At 54.0% G+C, this 19,126-nt stretch overlaps 1 protein-coding gene across 3 annotated transcripts; it reads left to right on the plus strand.

Annotated features, from left to right (window-relative positions):
• The first annotated feature begins 1,545 nt into the window (after positions 1–1,545).
• SLC6A18 (solute carrier family 6 member 18) lies at positions 1,546–18,899 on the plus strand. Of its 3 annotated transcripts, XM_045848166.1 has the most exons (12): positions 1,546–1,784; positions 4,624–4,764; positions 5,307–5,444; positions 6,042–6,223; positions 11,163–11,273; positions 12,175–12,287; positions 13,087–13,215; positions 14,467–14,623; positions 15,021–15,225; positions 15,609–15,768; positions 17,161–17,323; positions 18,633–18,899. In XM_045848166.1, the coding sequence occupies exons 1-12, from the start codon at positions 1,625–1,627 to the stop codon at positions 18,822–18,824; spliced, it is 1,851 nt and encodes a 616-aa protein (XP_045704122.1). In that variant the 5' UTR covers positions 1,546–1,624; the 3' UTR covers positions 18,825–18,899. The 3 variants fall into 3 exon arrangements, with proteins under 3 accessions (XP_045704122.1, XP_045704123.1, XP_045704124.1); XM_045848167.1 differs by lacking the exon at positions 5,307–5,444; XM_045848168.1 differs by lacking the exons at positions 4,624–4,764; positions 5,307–5,444.
• Positions 18,900–19,126: the final 227 nt, after the last annotated feature.

Consider the following 19,126-nt stretch of genomic DNA (forward strand, 5'->3'; position numbering starts at 1 on the left):
ACCCTTGATTAGGGAAATGCTCATCAGTATCCTGTGGATGCACTGCCCCACCAAGAAGTACAGGACAGGAGAGATGGGGTGGGGCTGATCCCGTCAGTTCCTGTCACCTGAGGAGTGCCTCATTTTACAGACTTATTGTCTTTGCAATTTTTTAGACATGCAGGTTTTATGAGCAGAAAGTGTACCTGGTCTAAATAAATCACTGCATTTCATATTCTCAGCCTAAATGTTGTCCAAATACAGAGGGATGAGCAGAGGGAACAACCGAGCCCTTTGGAAGGGATGCTGCAGGGCTGTTGTCCTGGGTTCCAGGACTGCCTCTGAAGAAGCCACAGTGTGGTGTCCATGGAGCCCAAGGCGTGGTGGGTGGCCCTGGCTGCTGCCTGAGGGGCCCTGTGTTGCTGGGGGTGGGCCTTAACCTCAGGACGTCAGAGCCACTGGCCAGGTTGCTGGGCTGGGGGCCCGGGAGAGGGAGTAAGAAGAATGGTGGGAAAGGCCCAGGCAGGTGCTTCAGGCTGGGCCACACCGCCCCACCCTCCTTTTCCCTCCTCCTCCTTCCCTCTTCCTCCTTTTCATCTTCTTTGATTCTCCTTTTTGTCTCTTTTCCCTCTCACCCCAAAAAGAATCTTTTAAAACTGTGTCCACAGGACCCACACTCACAGGGCCCATGCATTTGGGAACATGGCCACATGTTTGAGAGGCACTGCATCCTGGATAAGTGAGAATTGTGAGCCTGGGGCCTTGGCCTGTGCCGGTGGAAGAGTCTGCAGTGGGGGGGGTCTCCCTGTCCAAGGAGCCCCCAGTGAGAGCACTAGGCTAATCCACCCCATGTGAGCACATCTCCTCTCTCTCGGGGGATGGAGTGACTGGTCCCCCAACCTCTCAGGCCCCCACTGTGTGCAGTGGGTGTCTCCTGTCTTGCCTGCTGCCTGAGGACAGCAGTGGGTGCTGATGGTGGCATTGGGTGCTGAGGGTGTGGGGGAAGGTGCAGTGTCGAGTGGAGGAAACCCCTCCCATCCCATTCCCACACAACCTCAAAGGTCACCACTGTGTGATTCCATTTCCATAATGTTCTTCAACTAACAACTATAGTGAGAGGTTGCCAGGGTTAGGGAGGGGGTGGAAGTGGAAGGGAGATAAGTGTGGCCAGCAAGGGGGACAGGAGGGACCCTCTGGTGATGGACGGGCCCTGAAGTGACAGCAAAACATCAACATCCAGCTGTGATGTTGACCAGATACTTGCAAGGTGTTGCCACTAAGGGACCTGGGGGCACGAGCTCTCTGTGGTGTTTCTTAGACTATTATTGCACAGTCAAGATAGCCTAATGGGCCCCAGGCTTGGGCCCCCTGAGTGTCCCCACTGGGAACAGAGGCCCTTGCTGAGAATGGTTTGTTGGTAGGGCACCTGCAGGCCGTCAGCATTGGCCATACAAGGCAGGTTGGGGCCGGAGGGGGCCGAGGAGGGACTGCCTGCCAGAGCCAGGGCCTGGCCTGAGTTACCGATTAACTGGCTCTACAGTTTTCCTTTAAATAACAAAAAATATACCTGAAGGGGAGACTGCACCTGGCTGCAAGCGCCAGCAGAAGTTCAAGAATTGAGTCACCAGGGTGAGGGAGACCAGGCATGGCGTGCACCCCGGGACCAGACTCATTGGGGGACAGCAGTGGGGACGAGAGGCCCAAGTGGGACAACAAGCTCCAGTATGTCCTGAGCTGTGTGGGGTTTGCCGTGGGCCTGGGCAACATCTGGAGGTTCCCGTACCTGTGCCAGAGCCATGGCGGAGGTAAGCCTGTGCCCAGGCCGCATCCTCAACCAGAAGAGGGGGACAGCAGTGGCGTCTCAGATGTGTTTGTCACCTGTTCCTGCCCCTGGGTGGGAGGTGTTCCTCCTGGGAATTGGTGATGCACTGTGACCCAGGGAGAAACGTGTCCCTTGGGAGTCCTGTCTGAGGGCATCAGAGCTCTTGGAACACAGGCAAACCATCCAAATACTGCTTCTGCTCAGCTTCACCTTGGGGCTGCGAGTGTCTACGGACTCTCTCAGCCTTACTTTCGGAGTCTGCAGGGCAGGCTCCTTGCTCTCTTCGAGAGCTCTGGCTTCAAGCATCCCTAAGACAGCGGGTCTCCATCGGAGGCATGGGCCCTATTGGGAAATGTAGCCACATTAGAGTTTTTCATTTCATTTCATTTCATTTCATTTCATTTCATTTCATTTCATTTCATTTCATTTCATTCTATTCTGTTCTATTTTTAATCCTCACCTGAGGACATGCTTATTGATTTTAGGGAGAGGGGAAGGGAGGGAGAGAGAGAGGCAGAGACACATCGATGTGAGGGAGAAACATCGGTTGGTTACCTCTCACAAGCGCCCCAACCGGGGACTGAACCCATAACCTAGGTATGTGCCCTGACTGAGAATTAAACCCAAGATCTTTCAGTTCACGGGAGGACGCTCCAACCAACTGAGCCACAGCGGCGAGGGCGAGTCATTTACTGACGGTCAGAAGGACGTGAACTAAAGCAGAGAGCCCGCTTCTTACTCCACGTGCTCGTCTCGCTCGGTGCAGCGCGGACGTGCGTGTTCCTTTCCACCCTCAGTGCTAGTGCTGGGGACTGAGGGCACAGAAAGACGCAAACCACCCTTGACAGCTGTTACGGATCGTCGTCAGATTTTGTCTCCTGTTCTGACGGGCAGGGGACTCCCCAGGTTAGGCTGGTTCTTCCCTGGGGTCCCACCCTCCAGGGGCCACCCTGGCTCAGTGCCTGGTCAACTTGACTTCAAGGCACCCTCTGCTCCTGTGGGACTTGAGGGCTACCAGAGAGTCCCTCATGGTGATCACCTGGCTCCATGAGGTCTCTGGTTGGATACGTGGGGAGCGTTTTGGGGGGGCAATTACCCTGGCCTCTTCTGCCCAGGAAATGAGGGACGAAAGGAAGTCCGCAGGTGGGTGAGCTCTCATGCCTTGTTTTCTGGTCTGTTCCCTTTTCAAGGGCAAACGGTTGGCTGACCTGGTGGCGATAGGGAGATAGAGGACAGGGCTTAGTCTTGTCATGGAGACAGGGAGAAAGGGCTCAGGAGCTCCGAGGCCCCAGCTCTGCAGCGCAGCACAGAGCGGACAAAAGCACTGTTTGACACAGCTCTCCTGGTTAGAAGGACAATGCTTCTTTGAAGTTGATTTTCTCTCTTGATTATAGGAAGATTCATGGCATGCAGAGGGTTTTGAAAAGGCAGAGCGAGAGAAGGAGGAAACTGACCTGTCACGTCTGCCCACAGAGGTGTCGAACGTCTGTGGGCCTTTGGGGCAAGGCAGCACCGTGGGCCTTGGGTGTCCTGACAATGAGCTCACAACACCCTGACACAGAGGCTGCAGCGGCGGTCGCTCCCACGGCCCCTGGGCTGCCCTTCGCATCAGGAAAGAGGGCAGTAGGCAGCAGGCTTGACGCAAGGCTGGACATGCTGGTAGTTAGTAGTGTCTGTAAACGTTTCACCACCCACAGCTGGTCCCACGGTCAGGGCTGCTACAGTTGGGGAGTCAAACTTCCTGAGTCCTCGTCGCCACAGGCTGTGAGCTGAGGCTGCCCGCCTCCTACCCCTACCCCCACCCCCACCCCCACCCCGGGGCCTGAGGCAGGGTGGGGCTTGGGCCCCTGGCTCCACAAGGGCTGAGAGCTGTCCCTGAGCCCAAGGGCCTTTGTCCCCATTTTTGAAATACTTGTTTAGCTGCAGATATAAAAGCACTTGGTGAAATGTCATGAGATATTTAAGTTGCTTTCACTCACACTTCTCCTAAAAAACGTCCCCCCACGCGTGTGAAGGCCCTTTTGTCTCTCTTTTACCACTACTGATTATTTTGAAAATGAGGTGTAAGTGATAAGCAGATAATACGTCACATTTTTAATTTGCCCAAGTTCACTACACTGAGGGTGACTGTTATTTTCTCTCCCATTCGTGATTATTCAGCTTTGTAAACTTTCTCTTTAAATATAAGACTTAGGCAATGTCACAACATTGTGCAGGGCATGTAGACACTGACAGTGATCCCATCACACAAACACCATCTCATGCTCTGTGGGGAAGGTTACCACGCAGCTGCTGGGGACCCTGTTCACCTCCCAGCAGCCCGGGGACAGCCACAGGGTCTGGGGACACAAATGGCCGACCTCACCCACAGGCCTTGCAGGTAGGGGCTGCAGGTCCTGATCACACTTGGTGCCCAGGTCTGTGGACTCTGGGAGAGGCCAGGGCCCTGTGCACGTGGCTCAGTAACTGGGACCAAACAACGTTTTGTTCTGCCCTTCCCACTGCGAGGGACAGAGATGGGTTCCAGCCCAACTCAGGGCGCAGCTGACAGACGACCTGAGGCATTGGCCTCCACAGAATTCTGTGTGAATGGGGCAGCTCCGTGTGCTGGGAGAGCTGGTAGCCAAGGGTCATGGGGTCTCAATGGGAACAGAGTGGCCCGTGTGTTGGTGAAACTGCCTCTGAAGCACTGAGTTGGATATGAGGCCAAATGATTTAAAACAACAGCACCAGGGCCCGGGTGTGGTCCATCCCCTCTCAGGGAGGCCACGCTGCTTTGCCTGCCCATGTGGCTTCCTCTGCTGAGCACCATGTCTTCGCAGGGGCCTTCCTCATTCCCTACCTCATCGCCCTGGCCTTCGAAGGAATCCCGCTCTTCCACCTGGAGCTCGCCATCGGCCAGCGTCTGCGCCAAGGCAGCGTCGGGGTGTGGACGACCATCTCCCCCTACCTGGGTGGCGTTGGTACGCTGCCTTTCTGGGACCCCTGCCCACAGTTGCTGGGGAGGGTGGGAGGTAGGGGCTCAGTTCCATGGGCACTGTGGGTTTGCTCGTCATGCCAGCACACATTTGTGGTTTGGAACCTGCAGACAAAGGAGGGATTTTGCTATAAATGTGCAGGGAGACCCAGGAAGCAACGTCCCTGTGGGAGGTAGTCACACTATGAGGAGGCCTCATTCAGTTCCCCTTAGGAAGGACTTGGGTGCAGGGTGTTGTGTGGGGTGAGCTCAAGGTGCAAGAGGAAGAGGCAATGGGTGAACCCCTTGGGGCAGCAGCAGCAGGCTGTCCTGTGTCCCGAGTCCTATGGGCCTGTGCACACGCTGAGCCAGCACGTCCTGGGAGCTCACGGGCATGGGGGCAGGCAGGCTGAACACAGGCCATAAAGTAGCACACGACCAGCAAGGAGATGTGGCTGGATGCAGCCAGCGGAAGGGCAGCAGAAATGCAGGAGGTTGAGTCAGGGTAGTGTGTAACAGGAAAGATGGTGACTGTCACTGTGTCCATAGGCCTGGGCAGCCTCACCTTGTCCTTCGTGGTCAGCCTCTACTACAACACCGTCCTGTCCTGGGTGTTGTGGTACTTCCTCAACTCCTTCCAACAGCCACTGCCCTGGGGATCCTGCCCGCTGGATGTCAACTGGACAGGTAGTGCCAAGGACCAGGGAAGTTTGAGCTCTGCCTGAGCCCCGAGCCCCACATTGTTGCCCTGAAACAGCATATTTGAAATTGGATTCTCTTTGCCTTGTGTATCTTTTCCCTGCTGGACAAAGGGGCCTACAGACAGAGCGCGGCTCCTCGGATCCATGCCCATGCCTGGCAATGAGAGAGGGTTGCTGCTTTGCCTGAATTAGGTTCTTTAGGTCCAGACCTCAGCCTAGTGCTGGGTCTGCCTAGATCTTGGTGACAAGGAAAACAGTCGTCATCTTTAGCAGTTTGCTCACAAAGCTGTGTTCATCCTCTTTCCCTTCCCACCTCTGGCTGGTATGAACTCGTGTTTCACTCATTCTGAACGAGGCCAGCCCCGGGCACCTGACAGTGAGTGGGCCTGGAGGCTCCTCATATTGACCTCACTGACCACGCTGGACGTTCTGGACAGTGGGGGGCCCTGGTCCTGCCCAGTGTGCCTAGCACTCCAGCAGCAGCTATAGGATGGGTTATGTGTAGACTCACTCCTGGGCAAAGGTTTGTAAAGTCCGACTCCCACCTGAGCTCCTTGGCCAGCCTGTGACCTTCTGGTTTCAGGGTTCGTGAAGGAGTGCGAGGGCAGCAGCACCGTCAGCTACTTCTGGTACCGGCGGACGCTGAACATCACAGCTGACATCAACTACAGCGGTTCCGTCCAGTGGTGGCTGCTGGTCTGCTTGGCTGCCAGCTGGGCAGTCGTATACTTGTGTGTCATCAGGGGCATCGAATCCACGGGGAAGGTGAGAGCTCGTGGGGCAGACCCCACTCCTCTGCTCCCTCCAGCTTCAGAGGACTCCCCACCCCCACCCCGCCACACATCGCCAGCAGGGTTTGCAGCTGATTTAGAGACTCTGCGAGGAGGGGCGTGGGCATCAAGACTGTCACGTCTCCTTGGAGAGTCTACACCTTTATCATTATTGAGTGACCATCCTTCTTCGAGTCATAGTCTTCTCTCTGAAGTACATTAAGATATTATCATAGCCACCCAGGCGTCTCTGACCATGCTTTTTCCATTCTCCTTCTTTTAACCTACTGAGGCCTCTGTTTAAAAGTATGTTTCTTGTCGACAGCATACATTGGGTCTTGCTTTTTAAAATCCAATTTGACAATCCCTACCTTTTATGTGGGGTGCTCAGACCATTTACATTTAATGCAATTATTGATCTTGTTGATGTAAGTCTCTCACTTATGTTTGTTTTCTACTTGTCAAATCTGTTCTTTGTTCCTGTTTCCCTCTTTTCTGAGATTTTTTATGATCCCACTTCATGTCCTCTTTTGGGTAATTAGCTATAACACTTTGTTTTATCTCAGGGTTGAATTAGGGGTTGTAGCTTCTCATCGTCCACCTTGGAGCACTGTGCATGTGGTGGAAGAGCCCCCTGGCAGGATGCCTCCCTTTCTTCCTCCAGCTTTCGTGCTGCTGCTATACAGAGGGGGCAAAAGTAGGTTTACAGTGGTTTGTATGGAAAATAATATAATAATTAATAAATAACAATATAAGAATAAAATCTGTGTTTGACGTACTCACGACTGAAAACCAACTTTTGCCTCATCCTATGCATTTTACTCATAATATGTTGTAAACACCAAGTACATTTTTAGCATTTTTGTTTTAAACAACTGTTATTTCTTAAGGAGATTTACATAATGAGGAAAAGTGTACTGATAGTTTCCATGCAGAAAGGACCAGGGAGCCTGCACCTCTGGCTCACAAGCATGGCTTCCAAAGTGTACCCAGCACAGTAGCTTCCCTCCCTCCCCCTCTCAGTGCAGAGAAGTCCAGCATCATGCATATCTACCTTTTTAAATCACCGCGTGCAGTTCCAGGCACCCGTACACCCTGGCTCCCAGTCCTGGTTGTGTGGCTCCTGCACAGAACGAAGTGTGCATGTGCACCTGGGCATTCCTCAGTGGGTGTGTGGATGTTACGTACTCTCACATGAGGATCTTCACACTTGAGAGGAATGGAATTACTGGGGGAGATCAGGGCAGCCATGAGGTCAAGCAATGCAGCCAGAGTTTCCAGACAACCCTGTTATAAAAGTCTCTAAATATGCATCCTGGTGACCCTCAAAGTCAGTCTGTATTTGGAGACAGTAAGAAAAGACCGTCCATTTAATTAATTTATTTTTTAAAATGATATTTTATCAATAGTGCTCTAATAGTTGTCTTAATTTTTGCCCCCTTCCATCCAGCATCCCCCACTCCCTCAGGGAATCCCCACACCATTGTTCATGTTGGTGGGTCATGCATACAAGTTCTTTGGCTACTCCATTTCCTGTACTGTACTTTACATCCCCATGGCTACCCTGTAACTACCTATTTGTATTTCTTAATCCACTCACCTCTTTACCCATTCTGCCCACAATCCCCTCCCATCTGGCAACCATCAAAATGTTCTCCATATCCATGATTCTGTTTGTTTTCTTCTAGTTTATTTTTTTTAGATTCATTTGTTGATAGATATGTATTTATTGCCATTTTATTGTTCATAGTTTTGATCTTTTTGTTTTAGAGAGAGGGGAAAGGAAGAAGAGAGAGAGACAGAAACATCAATGTGAGAAATATCGATTGGTTGCTTCTTGCATGTCCCCAATTAGGGGTCTGGCCTGCAACCCAGCATATGCCCTAACTGGGAATTGAACCAGCAACCTTTCGGTCTGCAGGCTGACACTCAATCCACCGAGCCACACCAGCCAGGGCTCCTTCTTTTTCTTAAATAAGTCTCTTTTACATTTCATATAATAATGGTTTGGCGATGATGAACTCCTTTATATTTTTCTTATCTGGGAAGCTCTTTATCAGCTCTTTGATTCTAAATTATAGTTTTGTTGGGTAGGGCAATCTTGGCTGCAGGTCCCTGCTTTTCATGACTTTGAATATTTCTTGCCAATCTCTTCTAGCCTGAAAAGCTTATTTTGAGAAATCAGTTGACAATCTTATGGGAACTCCCCTGTAGGTAACTAACTACTTTTCTCTTGCTGCTTTTAAGATTCTCTCTTTATCTTTAACTTCTGGCATTTTAATTATGATATGTCTTGTAGTGGGCCTCTTTACATCTGTCTTCCCTGGGACTCTCTGTGCTTCCTGGACTTGCATGTATATTTCCATCAACAAACTAAGGAAGTTTTCTTTCATTGTTTTCCAAGTAGATTTCCAGTTTCTTGCTCTTTCTCTTCTCCTTTTAGCACCCCTATGATATGAATGTTGGAGCATTCGAAGTTGTTCCAGAGGCTGCTTACACTATTCTAATGTTTTTGGATTATTTTTTCTTCTTGTTCTGCATGGTCATTTTTTTTTCTTCCTTATGTTCCAGTTCATTGATTTGATTCTCAGTTTCACCCACTCTACTATTATTTCCCTAAAATAACATTTCCTGTAAATGATCTTTATTTCAGTTAGTGTCTCATTCATTTGTAACTGGATCTTTTTTATGCTGTTGAGGTCCTCACTAATTTTCTCAGCATAATTAGTGTTTTGAACTCTGCATCTGATAGATTGCTTATCTCCATTTCCTTTAGTTCTTTTTCTGGAGTTTTGATCTGTTCTTTCATTTGGGCCATGATTCTTTGTCTCCTCATTTTGGCAGCCTCCCTGTGTTTGTTTCTATGTATTAGATAGAGCTGCTCTGACTCCCTGTCTTGGTAGTGTGGCCTAATGTAGTAGATGTCCTGTGAGGTGCAGTGGCACAGCCTCCCTTATCACCTAAGCTGGGTATGTGAGGTATGCCCTTTGTATGGGCTGAGTATAGCCTTCTATTGTAGTTGAGCTTTGATTTCTGTTGGCAGGCCAATGGGAAGGATTTACCCAGGCCAGTCAGTTGCAAGGACTGGCTGTGACCACTGACCACCAACCTCTACCCTCTGTGGAGGGTCAGCTGCGTGGGGGCAGGGTGGTGGTGCTCAGATGTGGTCTGTAGTTGTCCACTGGGAATGCAGGCTCTGGAGTTTCCCAAGTGGTGCAGGCCAAGTTCAGCCCCAACCGGTGTTCTGCCTAGGGCCACCCTGCATGGCCTATAATGCAATTTGAGATGACTGCTACTTGTGCTTGGCTTGGAGATTCCCAGGTGAAGCCAAGCTATGAATCTAGGCAGGCTGCTGCTAGTGCTGAGCTTGGAGCCATTAATCAAGGAGTATGGGGGCTGGGGGCTCACTGAGACTAGCTGTTGCTTGTTTGAGGGGATTTAGGAAGTTGTGAAGCATGAGCCAAGACCAGCCATTCAGTGACTTTATGCAAAAGTCAATGTTAACAGCTCAGATGGGCCCATACGTTGGGACAGAGTGTCAGGGGATCTCCAGGGTGTGGCAAATCATGTTAACCAGATTGATGGAGTCTCAAATATGGCACCTGCCTGCTGGTTCTATGGCTCTGTGAGGGGAGGGTTCAGAAAAAGGACCATGGTCTCTGCCTGCCTTTCTGTCTGGGAAAAAGCTGTCTACCAACTCCTGCTTTGATACCAGGCACTTCAGTTCCTCTATATATGGTACTGGTGCCTTTCAAGGTGCTACCCCAGTCCTGGAGCTCAGAGGAAGTGAGTCTAAGTGAGTCTGTGTGTGGGTTCTTTAAGAGGAACTGCTTGGGACTCCAGAAGTTTCTTCCATTGACTCAGTCCCTGCTGGTTTTTGCAGCTAGAAGTTATGAACACATATCTTCCTGGCACTGGAACCCTGGGCTGGGTGACCTGGTGTGGGGCTGAGACTCCTCACTCCCAACATATCCCTCATGAATTTTTATCCACCACATGTGGATGTGGGACCAGCCAGCCCGTTTCACATCTCTACCCCTCCTACTGGTCTGGATGGAGATGGCTTCTATAATTCCATAGTTGCAAGACTTCCATTTAACTTGATTTCACATGTTTCTGAGGATGGATGTTCTATAGTTTATTGTAATTTTGATGTAGTTGTGCAAAGAGGTAAGCCTTGTCTACACATGCCACCATCTTGACTGGAAGTCTATTTATTTTTTCAAAGATTTTATTTATTTATTTTTACAGAGAGGGAAATGGAGGGAGAAAGAAAGGGAAAGGTACATCAACGTGTGAGAGAAACATTGATCAATTGCCTCTCACATGCCTCAACCGGTGGCCTGGCCTGAAACCCAGGAATGTGCCCTGACTGGGAATTGAGCTAGTGACCTTTCAGTCTGCAGGATGATGCTCAACCCACTGAGCCACATTGGTCAGGGCAAGAGCATCCGTTTTAGGTTTACTTTGCATAGATGCTGTGGTGCAGATTCCTGCCCACACATGACTGAGAACAGGTGCCATGTAGGATGTGGGAGAGGTTGTGGGCAGGTATGAGACCCCAAGACCCCTGAGACAGGCCAGGGGATTGGGGTGGGAAGAGAGTGTTGGTGGAGTGAGAGCTGAATGCCTGTAGTGCAACTGAGGGGGAGGTTGCTGCCCAAGAAGTCAGTGACCAATTCAGATGACCCATGGGCACAAACACACGCATGAATCCATGTGTGACCATCAGAGTGAGCTCCAAACCCTCTAAGCTTGACCAGAGCCCACCTCCACTATCTTTACCACACCCTCCACCTTGACTCGACCAGAATTCCAGATGAATGACGTGACACTGGCCACTGAGGCATGTCCAGCATGCCTGCCTCTCTAAAGATTTTTATGTGGAGAAGATACCACTGAAGAACCTCACAATCTGGTCCTTTTTTTTTAAGGCAATTTATTTCACAGCCTTGTTCCCCTACCTGGTCCTGACGATCTTCCTTGTTAGAGGACTCACCCTGCCTGGGGCGGCCGAAGGGTTAACCTTCCTGTTCACTCCCAACGTAAGTGGATCTAAAGTGGAAGTTTAGGCACTGGAAAACATTCAAGTCGGGGCCACAGCCAACCCCAGCCCAGCTATCCCACTCCCTTGCCGTGTGGGGTAAGGATGAGGAGGAGGGGAGTATGGGTCTCAGGGAGGAGGTCAGGGTCAAAACAAAGGGAATAAGAGGAGGACATGGTTTGGGACATTCAGACTTTGGTTCTAGTGGGACGTGGGGGACCACGGTTCAGGGGAGAGGCTGGTTGCTATCCCATCCCTAGTGCCCTGGACCCCACACTTCTGAGAGCCTTGTCCAGCTGCATGGCCCCACGAGGTGAGGAGCCATGGGACCTAGGGGCCTGCCTGCCAGAGCTGGCAACCCTTCCAGACCACCCCATGCTCTCAGGATCCCAGCAGCCCCTGGAAGATCCTGGGGCTGTGTGGCATGTCCCAGGTTCCCCAGGCAGTGCCCTGCCCCAGGGGAAGGGAAGGGGACACCTGTGTGTGGAAGGGTGTTTGCCTAGGGTCCCCCAGCAGCAGAAACAACAGGCACCGTGTGCAGGTGAACTCCACCCTGGACAACTACTCAAACCCTCCAGGTCTGAGAGGAACAAATAGACACGGCAAGGTTCAAGTTGCTCAGACCCATTTCCCAGTCCTGAGAGGTTTACAGCCAGGTTCTCAGCACCCACATGTCCCACGTGGATGGGAGCTTTGGCTTATTTGACACATCACAGGATGGGAGGCCGAGTTTTCTGTGTTAACTGCCCTTCCAAGCATGCTCCCTCGACTGTCCTTGGGGCCTGAGAGACGACACCCCTCATGACAGCTGCCCCAGAGGAAGCCCTGGAAGCATTCTGGGACAGTAGGCGCTGGGCCCGTGTGGTGTGTCTGTGGCACCAGGTGCTCCTGTGTCTCCCCAGATACAGACTCTCCAGAACCCCCGGGTGTGGCTGGATGCGGCCACCCAGATATTCTTCTCTCTGTCCTTGGCCTCTGGAGGACACATTGCGTTCGCAAGTTACAACCCATCCAGGTAGGGCTGAGCCTGTCCTGATGCTCACTCAGCGTGTCTTTATGGGACTTCCTGCCTGGGACAGAGGGTAACCTAATGTGAACTTGAGATGAGATCAGATTCTGGAGATTCCAGCAGTTACTGAGTCATCCCCTGAGGGCTGGAGGTCAGGTCCTGCATGGTAGTGTGTTCCGGAGCCACTGCTGGAAGAGAGCCCAGATAACCAAACCCAGGAACAAGACCACGTGCGGCGGACACCGCCCAGCATGAACCACGTGGGTGGGGCATGAGGTTGGAGAGCAGAAGTGTCACTGTAGCAACTAACGCAAACTCAGGCCTCCACTCCACAGGGAGCCACAGCCACCATTCATGAGACCCGATACCCCCTCAATGACCATGGCATTGGAAACTGTGCAGTGAGAGGCCCTGTCACACCAGTAAACCTAATTCCGTGTGGTGTCAGTATTTTCATTCCTCAGAGAGCGCAGGGACAGGAGGTGGAGGACAAAGGGCCAGCAGGGCTGTGGGCTGTGTCAAGTTACTATCGCAACTCTCACCCTCAGTAGCTTGTGTGTGGTTAGCCCACCTCTGCAGCCGGGAGCTGGGATTAGTGGGAGGGGCTGGCGAGAAGCGGGTGAGCGGGGAAGAGGCCAAAGCTGTCCTGAGACCACCAGGAATAGCACAGTGTTTCTGGGTCACACACTAGAGGCCCCAGGTGCAGCGTGGGGAGCATCAGGGCAGGGGCGCTGAGGCAGCAGGCACCCACTCTGAGTTTCCTCTCTGAGGGGCCCTAACCATAGCACACGCTCTGTCTGCTCAGGAACAACTGTGAGAAGGATGCAGTGATCATCGCCCTGGTCAACAGCACCACCTCCCTCTACGCCTCCATTGTGGTCTTCTCTGTCCTGGGGTTCAAGGCGGCCAATGACTACGGGCACTGCTTGGACAGGTGTGCACAGTGTTCTGGGGCCACCAGCTGGGGCCTGCTGCACTGGGGGTCCCAGTCTATGACTTTCCATTTCCGTAGGGGAGGAGGACAGAGAGTGCCCTCCAAAGGGTACATCTACCTGGAACCTAGAACGTGACCTCATTGGGTCTTGCAGATAGTGTTGGTTAAGATGAGATCATACTGGAAGGGGCACCCCAAACCATGAGAGTGTTCTTATATGAGACAGAAAGGGACACACGGATGCACAGGCAGAGGCCACGTGATGGCAGAGGTGGGAGTGACACACCACAAGCCCAGGAAGGCCTAGAGCTCTCAGAGCTGGGAGAGGCACAAAGGACCCCCCACAAGTCCCCAGAGGGTGACCCAGCCACGTCCATGGTGCTGCTGTGATGCCTGTTCTAATGCGCTAGGCCAGGCCTGCAGAGGGAGGAAGGGGCCGGAGGCACTCCCAGGATGCTGGGGAATGCTCTGGAGGGGCTGTGGGGCCCATGCCCAGGGGAGTGGCCCAGTTGCTGCTTGGTTCTTCTAGACGTTTCCACCAAGATGCCTGGAGAATACGAGTTGTTGACCCGTTAGCGGCACCAGAAACCATCCCAACAAGCTTCCTGGGCAGTGTGTCTTGATTTTGCTGCATTTAGGGACAGCACACCTGTACCACACTTGGGGGACATTTTACATAGCAAAATCACCACCAAAAAGCACAAAATATGTGAAAACCATGGACCCCAACTGTCCACAGTGAAGATGAAATGGAGGCAGTGTGTGGCCTGGCTGGCCTCAGCCGGCACGCAGAAGGGTCCTGGGTATTGATTTCAAGGTTACAGAAACACCTGCGATATTATTTAGAGCCGGGAGCCCTGGAGACAATGGAGTGAAGCTCTCTGACTATGAGGCTGGAGGGGCAGAGAGCTTGGGCCTACCCTTTCTGGAGCCTGTGGGGAGTGCTGCACCCCATGTCCCCTGGGCACCCACAGGTCAGGCTCAGTTGGGCCCTACTGGGGAGCACCCTCTCCAGGTCTGAGGCCCCTTGGAGGCTGAGACAGCCTTCCTCCTCACAGTGTGAGTGAAGAAATAAGCACTCCCACCTGCACTCCCACCACAAGTATCCTTGAGACCCTGCCACACCCAGAGGGGCTGACCTTCACAGGATTGTTGGAGTCCTTTCTGGGCGTTTCTGGCTGTATTCGCTTGTGGGTGCTAGGTGTCCCAATGACCCCACTGAGTGCTCACTCAGCCTCTCTGTCCCTGCAGGAACATCCTCAGCCTCACCAATGAGTTTGACTTCCCTGACCAGAGCATCTCCAGGGACAGCTACGCTGCTGTCCTTACACACCTGAACGCCACCCAGACCAAGATGGTGGCTGGGCTGCACCTGGAGTCCTGCCGTCTGCAAGACTTTCTGGATAAGGTACTGAGGGGGCCAGCCTTGCTGCGGATGGCTGACCAGGGGAGTGGGTGTCACTGGCTGTGGCGGGAAGTTGAGCAGCTGCACGCGGACCAGCCGACCACCAGGGACCAGGGCAGTGGGCTGGGCTAGGCGGTCAGTAGGCAGGTCCTCAGGGCAGCGATCTGATGGGTGCCTGAGTCCAAGGGCCCGGGGTCCCATGTCACACGTTGGCTGCAGGCCATGAAAGGGGAAAAGGCTCCTGTCACTCAGGAAGGCGCCCAAGTTGTGCCGGCGCAGCCCGCACAGAGCAGGACCACCACCTTGGCCTTGGCCGGAGCAGGGGCGTTGGGACACCCACACCTCACAGTGCAGGATGTGTGCTGTGTGTGCCCCAGTGTGGGCCCCGTGTGTGTTGCAGAGCGCCTCCGGCACGGGCCTGGCCTTCATTGTCTTCACGGAGGCCATCCTGCACATGCCAGGGGCGCCCGTGTGGGCTGTGCTCTTCTTCATCACGCTGTTCACCCTGGGGCTGTCATCCATGTTCGGGAACATGGAGGGTATCATCACGCCGCTCTTGGATACGGGGGTCGTGCCAAGATGGGTGCCCAAGGAGGCCATCACAGGTGAGTGTTGTCACTGTTGCTGGCCTCACAGCTCTTGTTCACTCCCGCATGATGTCTAGACACCCTCCTCCATGAGGGCTTGAGGGCCGAGTCACAGGCCCCATGGAGAGCTGGGCCAGCCTTGCCACCTCTCAGGGCTGGACTTGGTGGCCCTGCACTGACTTGATGCCCCTAAGGATCATTTTGGGAGGGCAGAGGGTCAGCAGAGTGGGTCAGGGAGCAGGGGTCCCCTCCCGCATTGCCCAGTGAGTGCAATCCCAGCATCCCCTTGCCCTCTGGGCACAGTTTGGGAGGTGGTGGGGACAGGCAGACGGGAGAGGAGGTGCGAGGAGCTGGTTGGGCTGCAGCCAGGGCGACGTGCTCAGACGCGTGTCTGTGTGCAGGGGCCGTCTGCCTGGTCTGCTTCCTCTCGTCCACCTGCTTCACGCTGCAGTCTGGGAACTACTGGCTCGAGATTTTTGACAACTACATTGCCTCACTGAACCTAATCATGCTCGCCTTCATGGAGGTAGTCGGTGTCATCTACGTTTATGGGATGGAAAAGTGAGTTCCACTTTCCTCGGCGTCAGCTGGGGCTGAAGTCCCACCCCTCTGCTCCCCACATCCCTGTGTCCAGTGCCTGGGCATTATGGCAGCCTGTCCCCAGGGCACCTAAGAGGATGAGACAGAATCATCCGAGGCCCCTCCCAAAACATGCCCAGTGGTCCACAGAAGCCCTCGCAGGACCGGCCACCTGGCTGTGCTGGCTTCCCAGCCTGTGGGAAGGCAGGCAACAAAATGACCAGTCTCTAGCCACATAGGGCCAACTCCTCAAGTTCAAGGACAGGTGGACACTAGGGTACCAGAAGGCCCTCCCTGCCCAGACGCCTTCCTGGAGGCCTCTGAGAAGGCTCAGCACTTGTCCTGCCCGTCCCCACCTGGCTTGGGCCTGCTGCACACTCACACCTTTACTCACACCTGGAATCACCCCGTCACTCACACCTCTAACTTGTACCTGTCACGTGCACACTTAGACCTGTACTCACTTGTCACCCCTAACCCCAGTTTTGCCCCAGTGGTCCTCGAGGTTGTGCTCTCTCTTCTTGGTTCCAAGGGGTCCTGGGAGTCACCAAATCCAGGGCCTTCACCCCTGCTGTGAGGGCACAGGGGCCAGCATGCCTGTCCTGAGGTGAGACGCTGCTCACCTGGAGAAACAGGAGTGAGAGGCAGCTGACCTGGTAATGTGGGACGGTGAGCCCTGAATTCCAGCCAGCCACGGGCTCTCAGGAGACACTCAGGACGCATCTGGAGTACAGTGGGGTGGAGGGAGCAAGCAGAGGAAGGGCTGCAAGGAGATTCCTGCCTCTCCACTGGCTCCTGGATGCAGCTGGGGCACAGCCTGAATCAACTCTGTCTCCACCCCCAGGGGCAGGGCAGCTCACAGGGGGTTTCGCCATCCTGGGCATGAAGGGCACCAGGTCAGGCACCAGCTTCCATTCTACAGCTGGGCTGGCAAAGGCTTTGCTGCTTCTCACCCAGCAGCTGAGCCTCCCAGGGATGAAACCTGCAGTCCTGTCCAGAGGCACCCCACCCAGGGGCCGGGCTGCGGGCCAGGCTAAGTTCCTGCTTGCTGTCTGGCAAGGGCCAGGAGACCCTGCAGCACCCCCTGCCCAGCCCTCTCCCTTATTCAGACTAATCTGCTCGCCCAGGCCTTTGCCACACATCGACGGGAGACTGAGTCCTCACCAGGGTCTGAGAGGGCTGCCCATTTGGGTCTGAGGGGTCTGAGGTGGCTGCTCAGGAAGGCACATGGGCAAAGGGCAGATGGAGGCGGGGGAGGGGTAGCCCCCACAGGTCACATCATGGTGACACTGCATGAAGCTGCTGGCTGAGTGTGTGGGCTTGCCAGCATGGGCCGGGGCCGGGTGGGAGACCTAAGCCCGCTGTCTCTGGCAGGTTCTGTGACGACATAGCATGGATGACGGGGAGGCGGCCTGGCTTCTACTGGCGGGCGACCTGGAAGGTCGTGAGTCCCCTCCTGCTGCTGACGATCCTCACGGCTTACATGGTTGTCATGGTCCGGACAACGATGAGCTATCGGGCCTGGGACCCCCAATACGTAGGTCCTGCAGATGGGGTTCCCAGGGGCCCTGGGGTCCCTCAGGCTGGGCCTGAATTGGCCCTGGTGTCATCCGGGGCCCAGATGACCCTCCTGGTGGACACCTGCATCCTCAGTGACAGTGTGGGCTACCTTTTCTTTCTTTTTTAAAAAAAAAATATTTAGTTTTTGGAGAGAAGGGGAGGGAGGGAGAAAGAGAAGGATAATCATCGATGTATGAGAGAAATATTGATCAGTTACCCCTCAAATGCCCCCAACTGGGGACCTGGCCCACAACCCAGGCCTGTGCCCTGACTGGGAATGGTTCATAGGCTGCTGCACAACTCACTGCGCCACACCAGCCAGGGCTGCCTTTTCTATGGGACCTGAGGCCACGGGACGTCTAGAGTCCCCTGGGACATGGGAGGAGACTCCGGCAGCCTGGACAACCTCAGCCAGTGGCAGAAGGAATGGAGCAGTTACCAGACTCTGGTGACCTCACAGGTCCCTGTAGCCCTGCACACAGAGGTGTGGCTGGAGGCCACACTTCCTAAGTGCTGTGGGGACAGGCATTGCACACTACTCACCCCTAGTTTGAGATGGGAGAAGGTGCATGTGGCTTGTGTCATTGAACTGCCTCCAAGCCCTGTCAGAGGGCCAGGCCATGTGGTATAGCCGACCCACCACCCCCTTTAACTGCTCTGAACTTCGACCTGCCCCCTGTGGGAAGCCTGGAAGTAATTCTGTTCCAAATTCCCCTTCTAAAGTGGAGCTGCCCAAGCCACCAAGGGCAGGAGAAAGAAATGGTGCTACGCTTTTCAAAGAATTTTCATGAATATTATACTATTAGATTCACACAGTTGTGCCCTGTGAACCTCAAAAGAAGGGCCTGAAGTCGGTGTGTTGACTGCCCTCCAAGAGAGGGCAGACGGGGGGCCATGAGGCCTGATGATGCCCAGCGGGCCAGGCAGAGGCAACCTCGGGCCTGTAGGTTCCCTTGGGGTGGTCAGGCGGCACTTTCCAGAACACAGTCCCTAGGTTCCAGGCCTGTCACTCAGAGTCCAGTCCCCAGAAGAGACTCCGTGTCCCAAAACTTCAGCCCCCTGTGCCCTCACTGCCGAGGGAGCAGCCCCTGGTTGTGTGCCTTTTCCGTTCACCCACCTGGAATGAACCAGCCTGTTGCTTCATTTCAGGAAGATTTGGGGTGGAGCTGCCCATGCAATGCACGCTCATTTGGCGGAGGGTCAGCCCCACTCTGACCAGGGTGGTAGAACAGAGTGACACTGTTCCCTTCCCCAGACGCTCATCCTGTGGCCTTGTGTCTTTGCAGAAGCAGTTTCCCTTGAGGCAGGAGAAGTCCTACCCAGGCTGGGTGCAGGCCGTCTGTGTGCTTCTGTCCCTGCTGCCTGCACTGTGGGTCCCGGCGGTCGCACTGGCCCAGTGGTTTGCCCGGCGCAGACGGAAGCAGAAGAGCATGCAGCAGGAAACACAACTGAAGTTGCAGGACAGTGTAGCCTGCTGAGGGTGGGGAGAGCCTAACCTGTATGTCCCTCACCCACAGATCACCTAACCCCATTATATTCACCCTTGAACCTGAGACCTGTGGTTGTGGCTTCCAGACACTATCTCGAATGCTGACCCTGCTCAGTGGTTAGACCAGCTTCGACATCATAGTCCACGCTGTTCTCCAAACAGGAGATGGCCCAGCACCTGGCTCCTGGGGCCCTGCAGTCTGGCACTCTGCAAAGCATGTCTGGGTGGCCATAGGTTGTGCCTGGCAAATCCATGGGCAAAAGGGCAGGAGGTCCCACTGCCAAGCAGGCC

This window comes from Phyllostomus hastatus, unplaced genomic scaffold (assembly GCF_019186645.2).
Source record: "Phyllostomus hastatus isolate PE091 unplaced genomic scaffold, TTU_PhHast_1.1 phas_contig_58, whole genome shotgun sequence".
Lineage (NCBI taxonomy): Eukaryota > Metazoa > Chordata > Mammalia > Chiroptera > Phyllostomidae > Phyllostomus > Phyllostomus hastatus.

Bases quoted from the DNA above. Each gene is read 5' to 3' on its own strand.
- SLC6A18 (XM_045848166.1), top strand. From the start codon at position 1,625: ATGGCGTGCACCCCGGGACCAGACTCATTGGGGGACAGCAGTGGGGAC. The intron at 4,765-5,306 runs GTACGCTGCCTT...CTGTGTCCATAG, and splicing joins CCCCTACCTGGGTGGCGTTG to GCCTGGGCAGCCTCACCTTG. The intron at 14,624-15,020 runs GTACTGAGGGGG...TGTGTGTTGCAG, and splicing joins TGCAAGACTTTCTGGATAAG to AGCGCCTCCGGCACGGGCCT.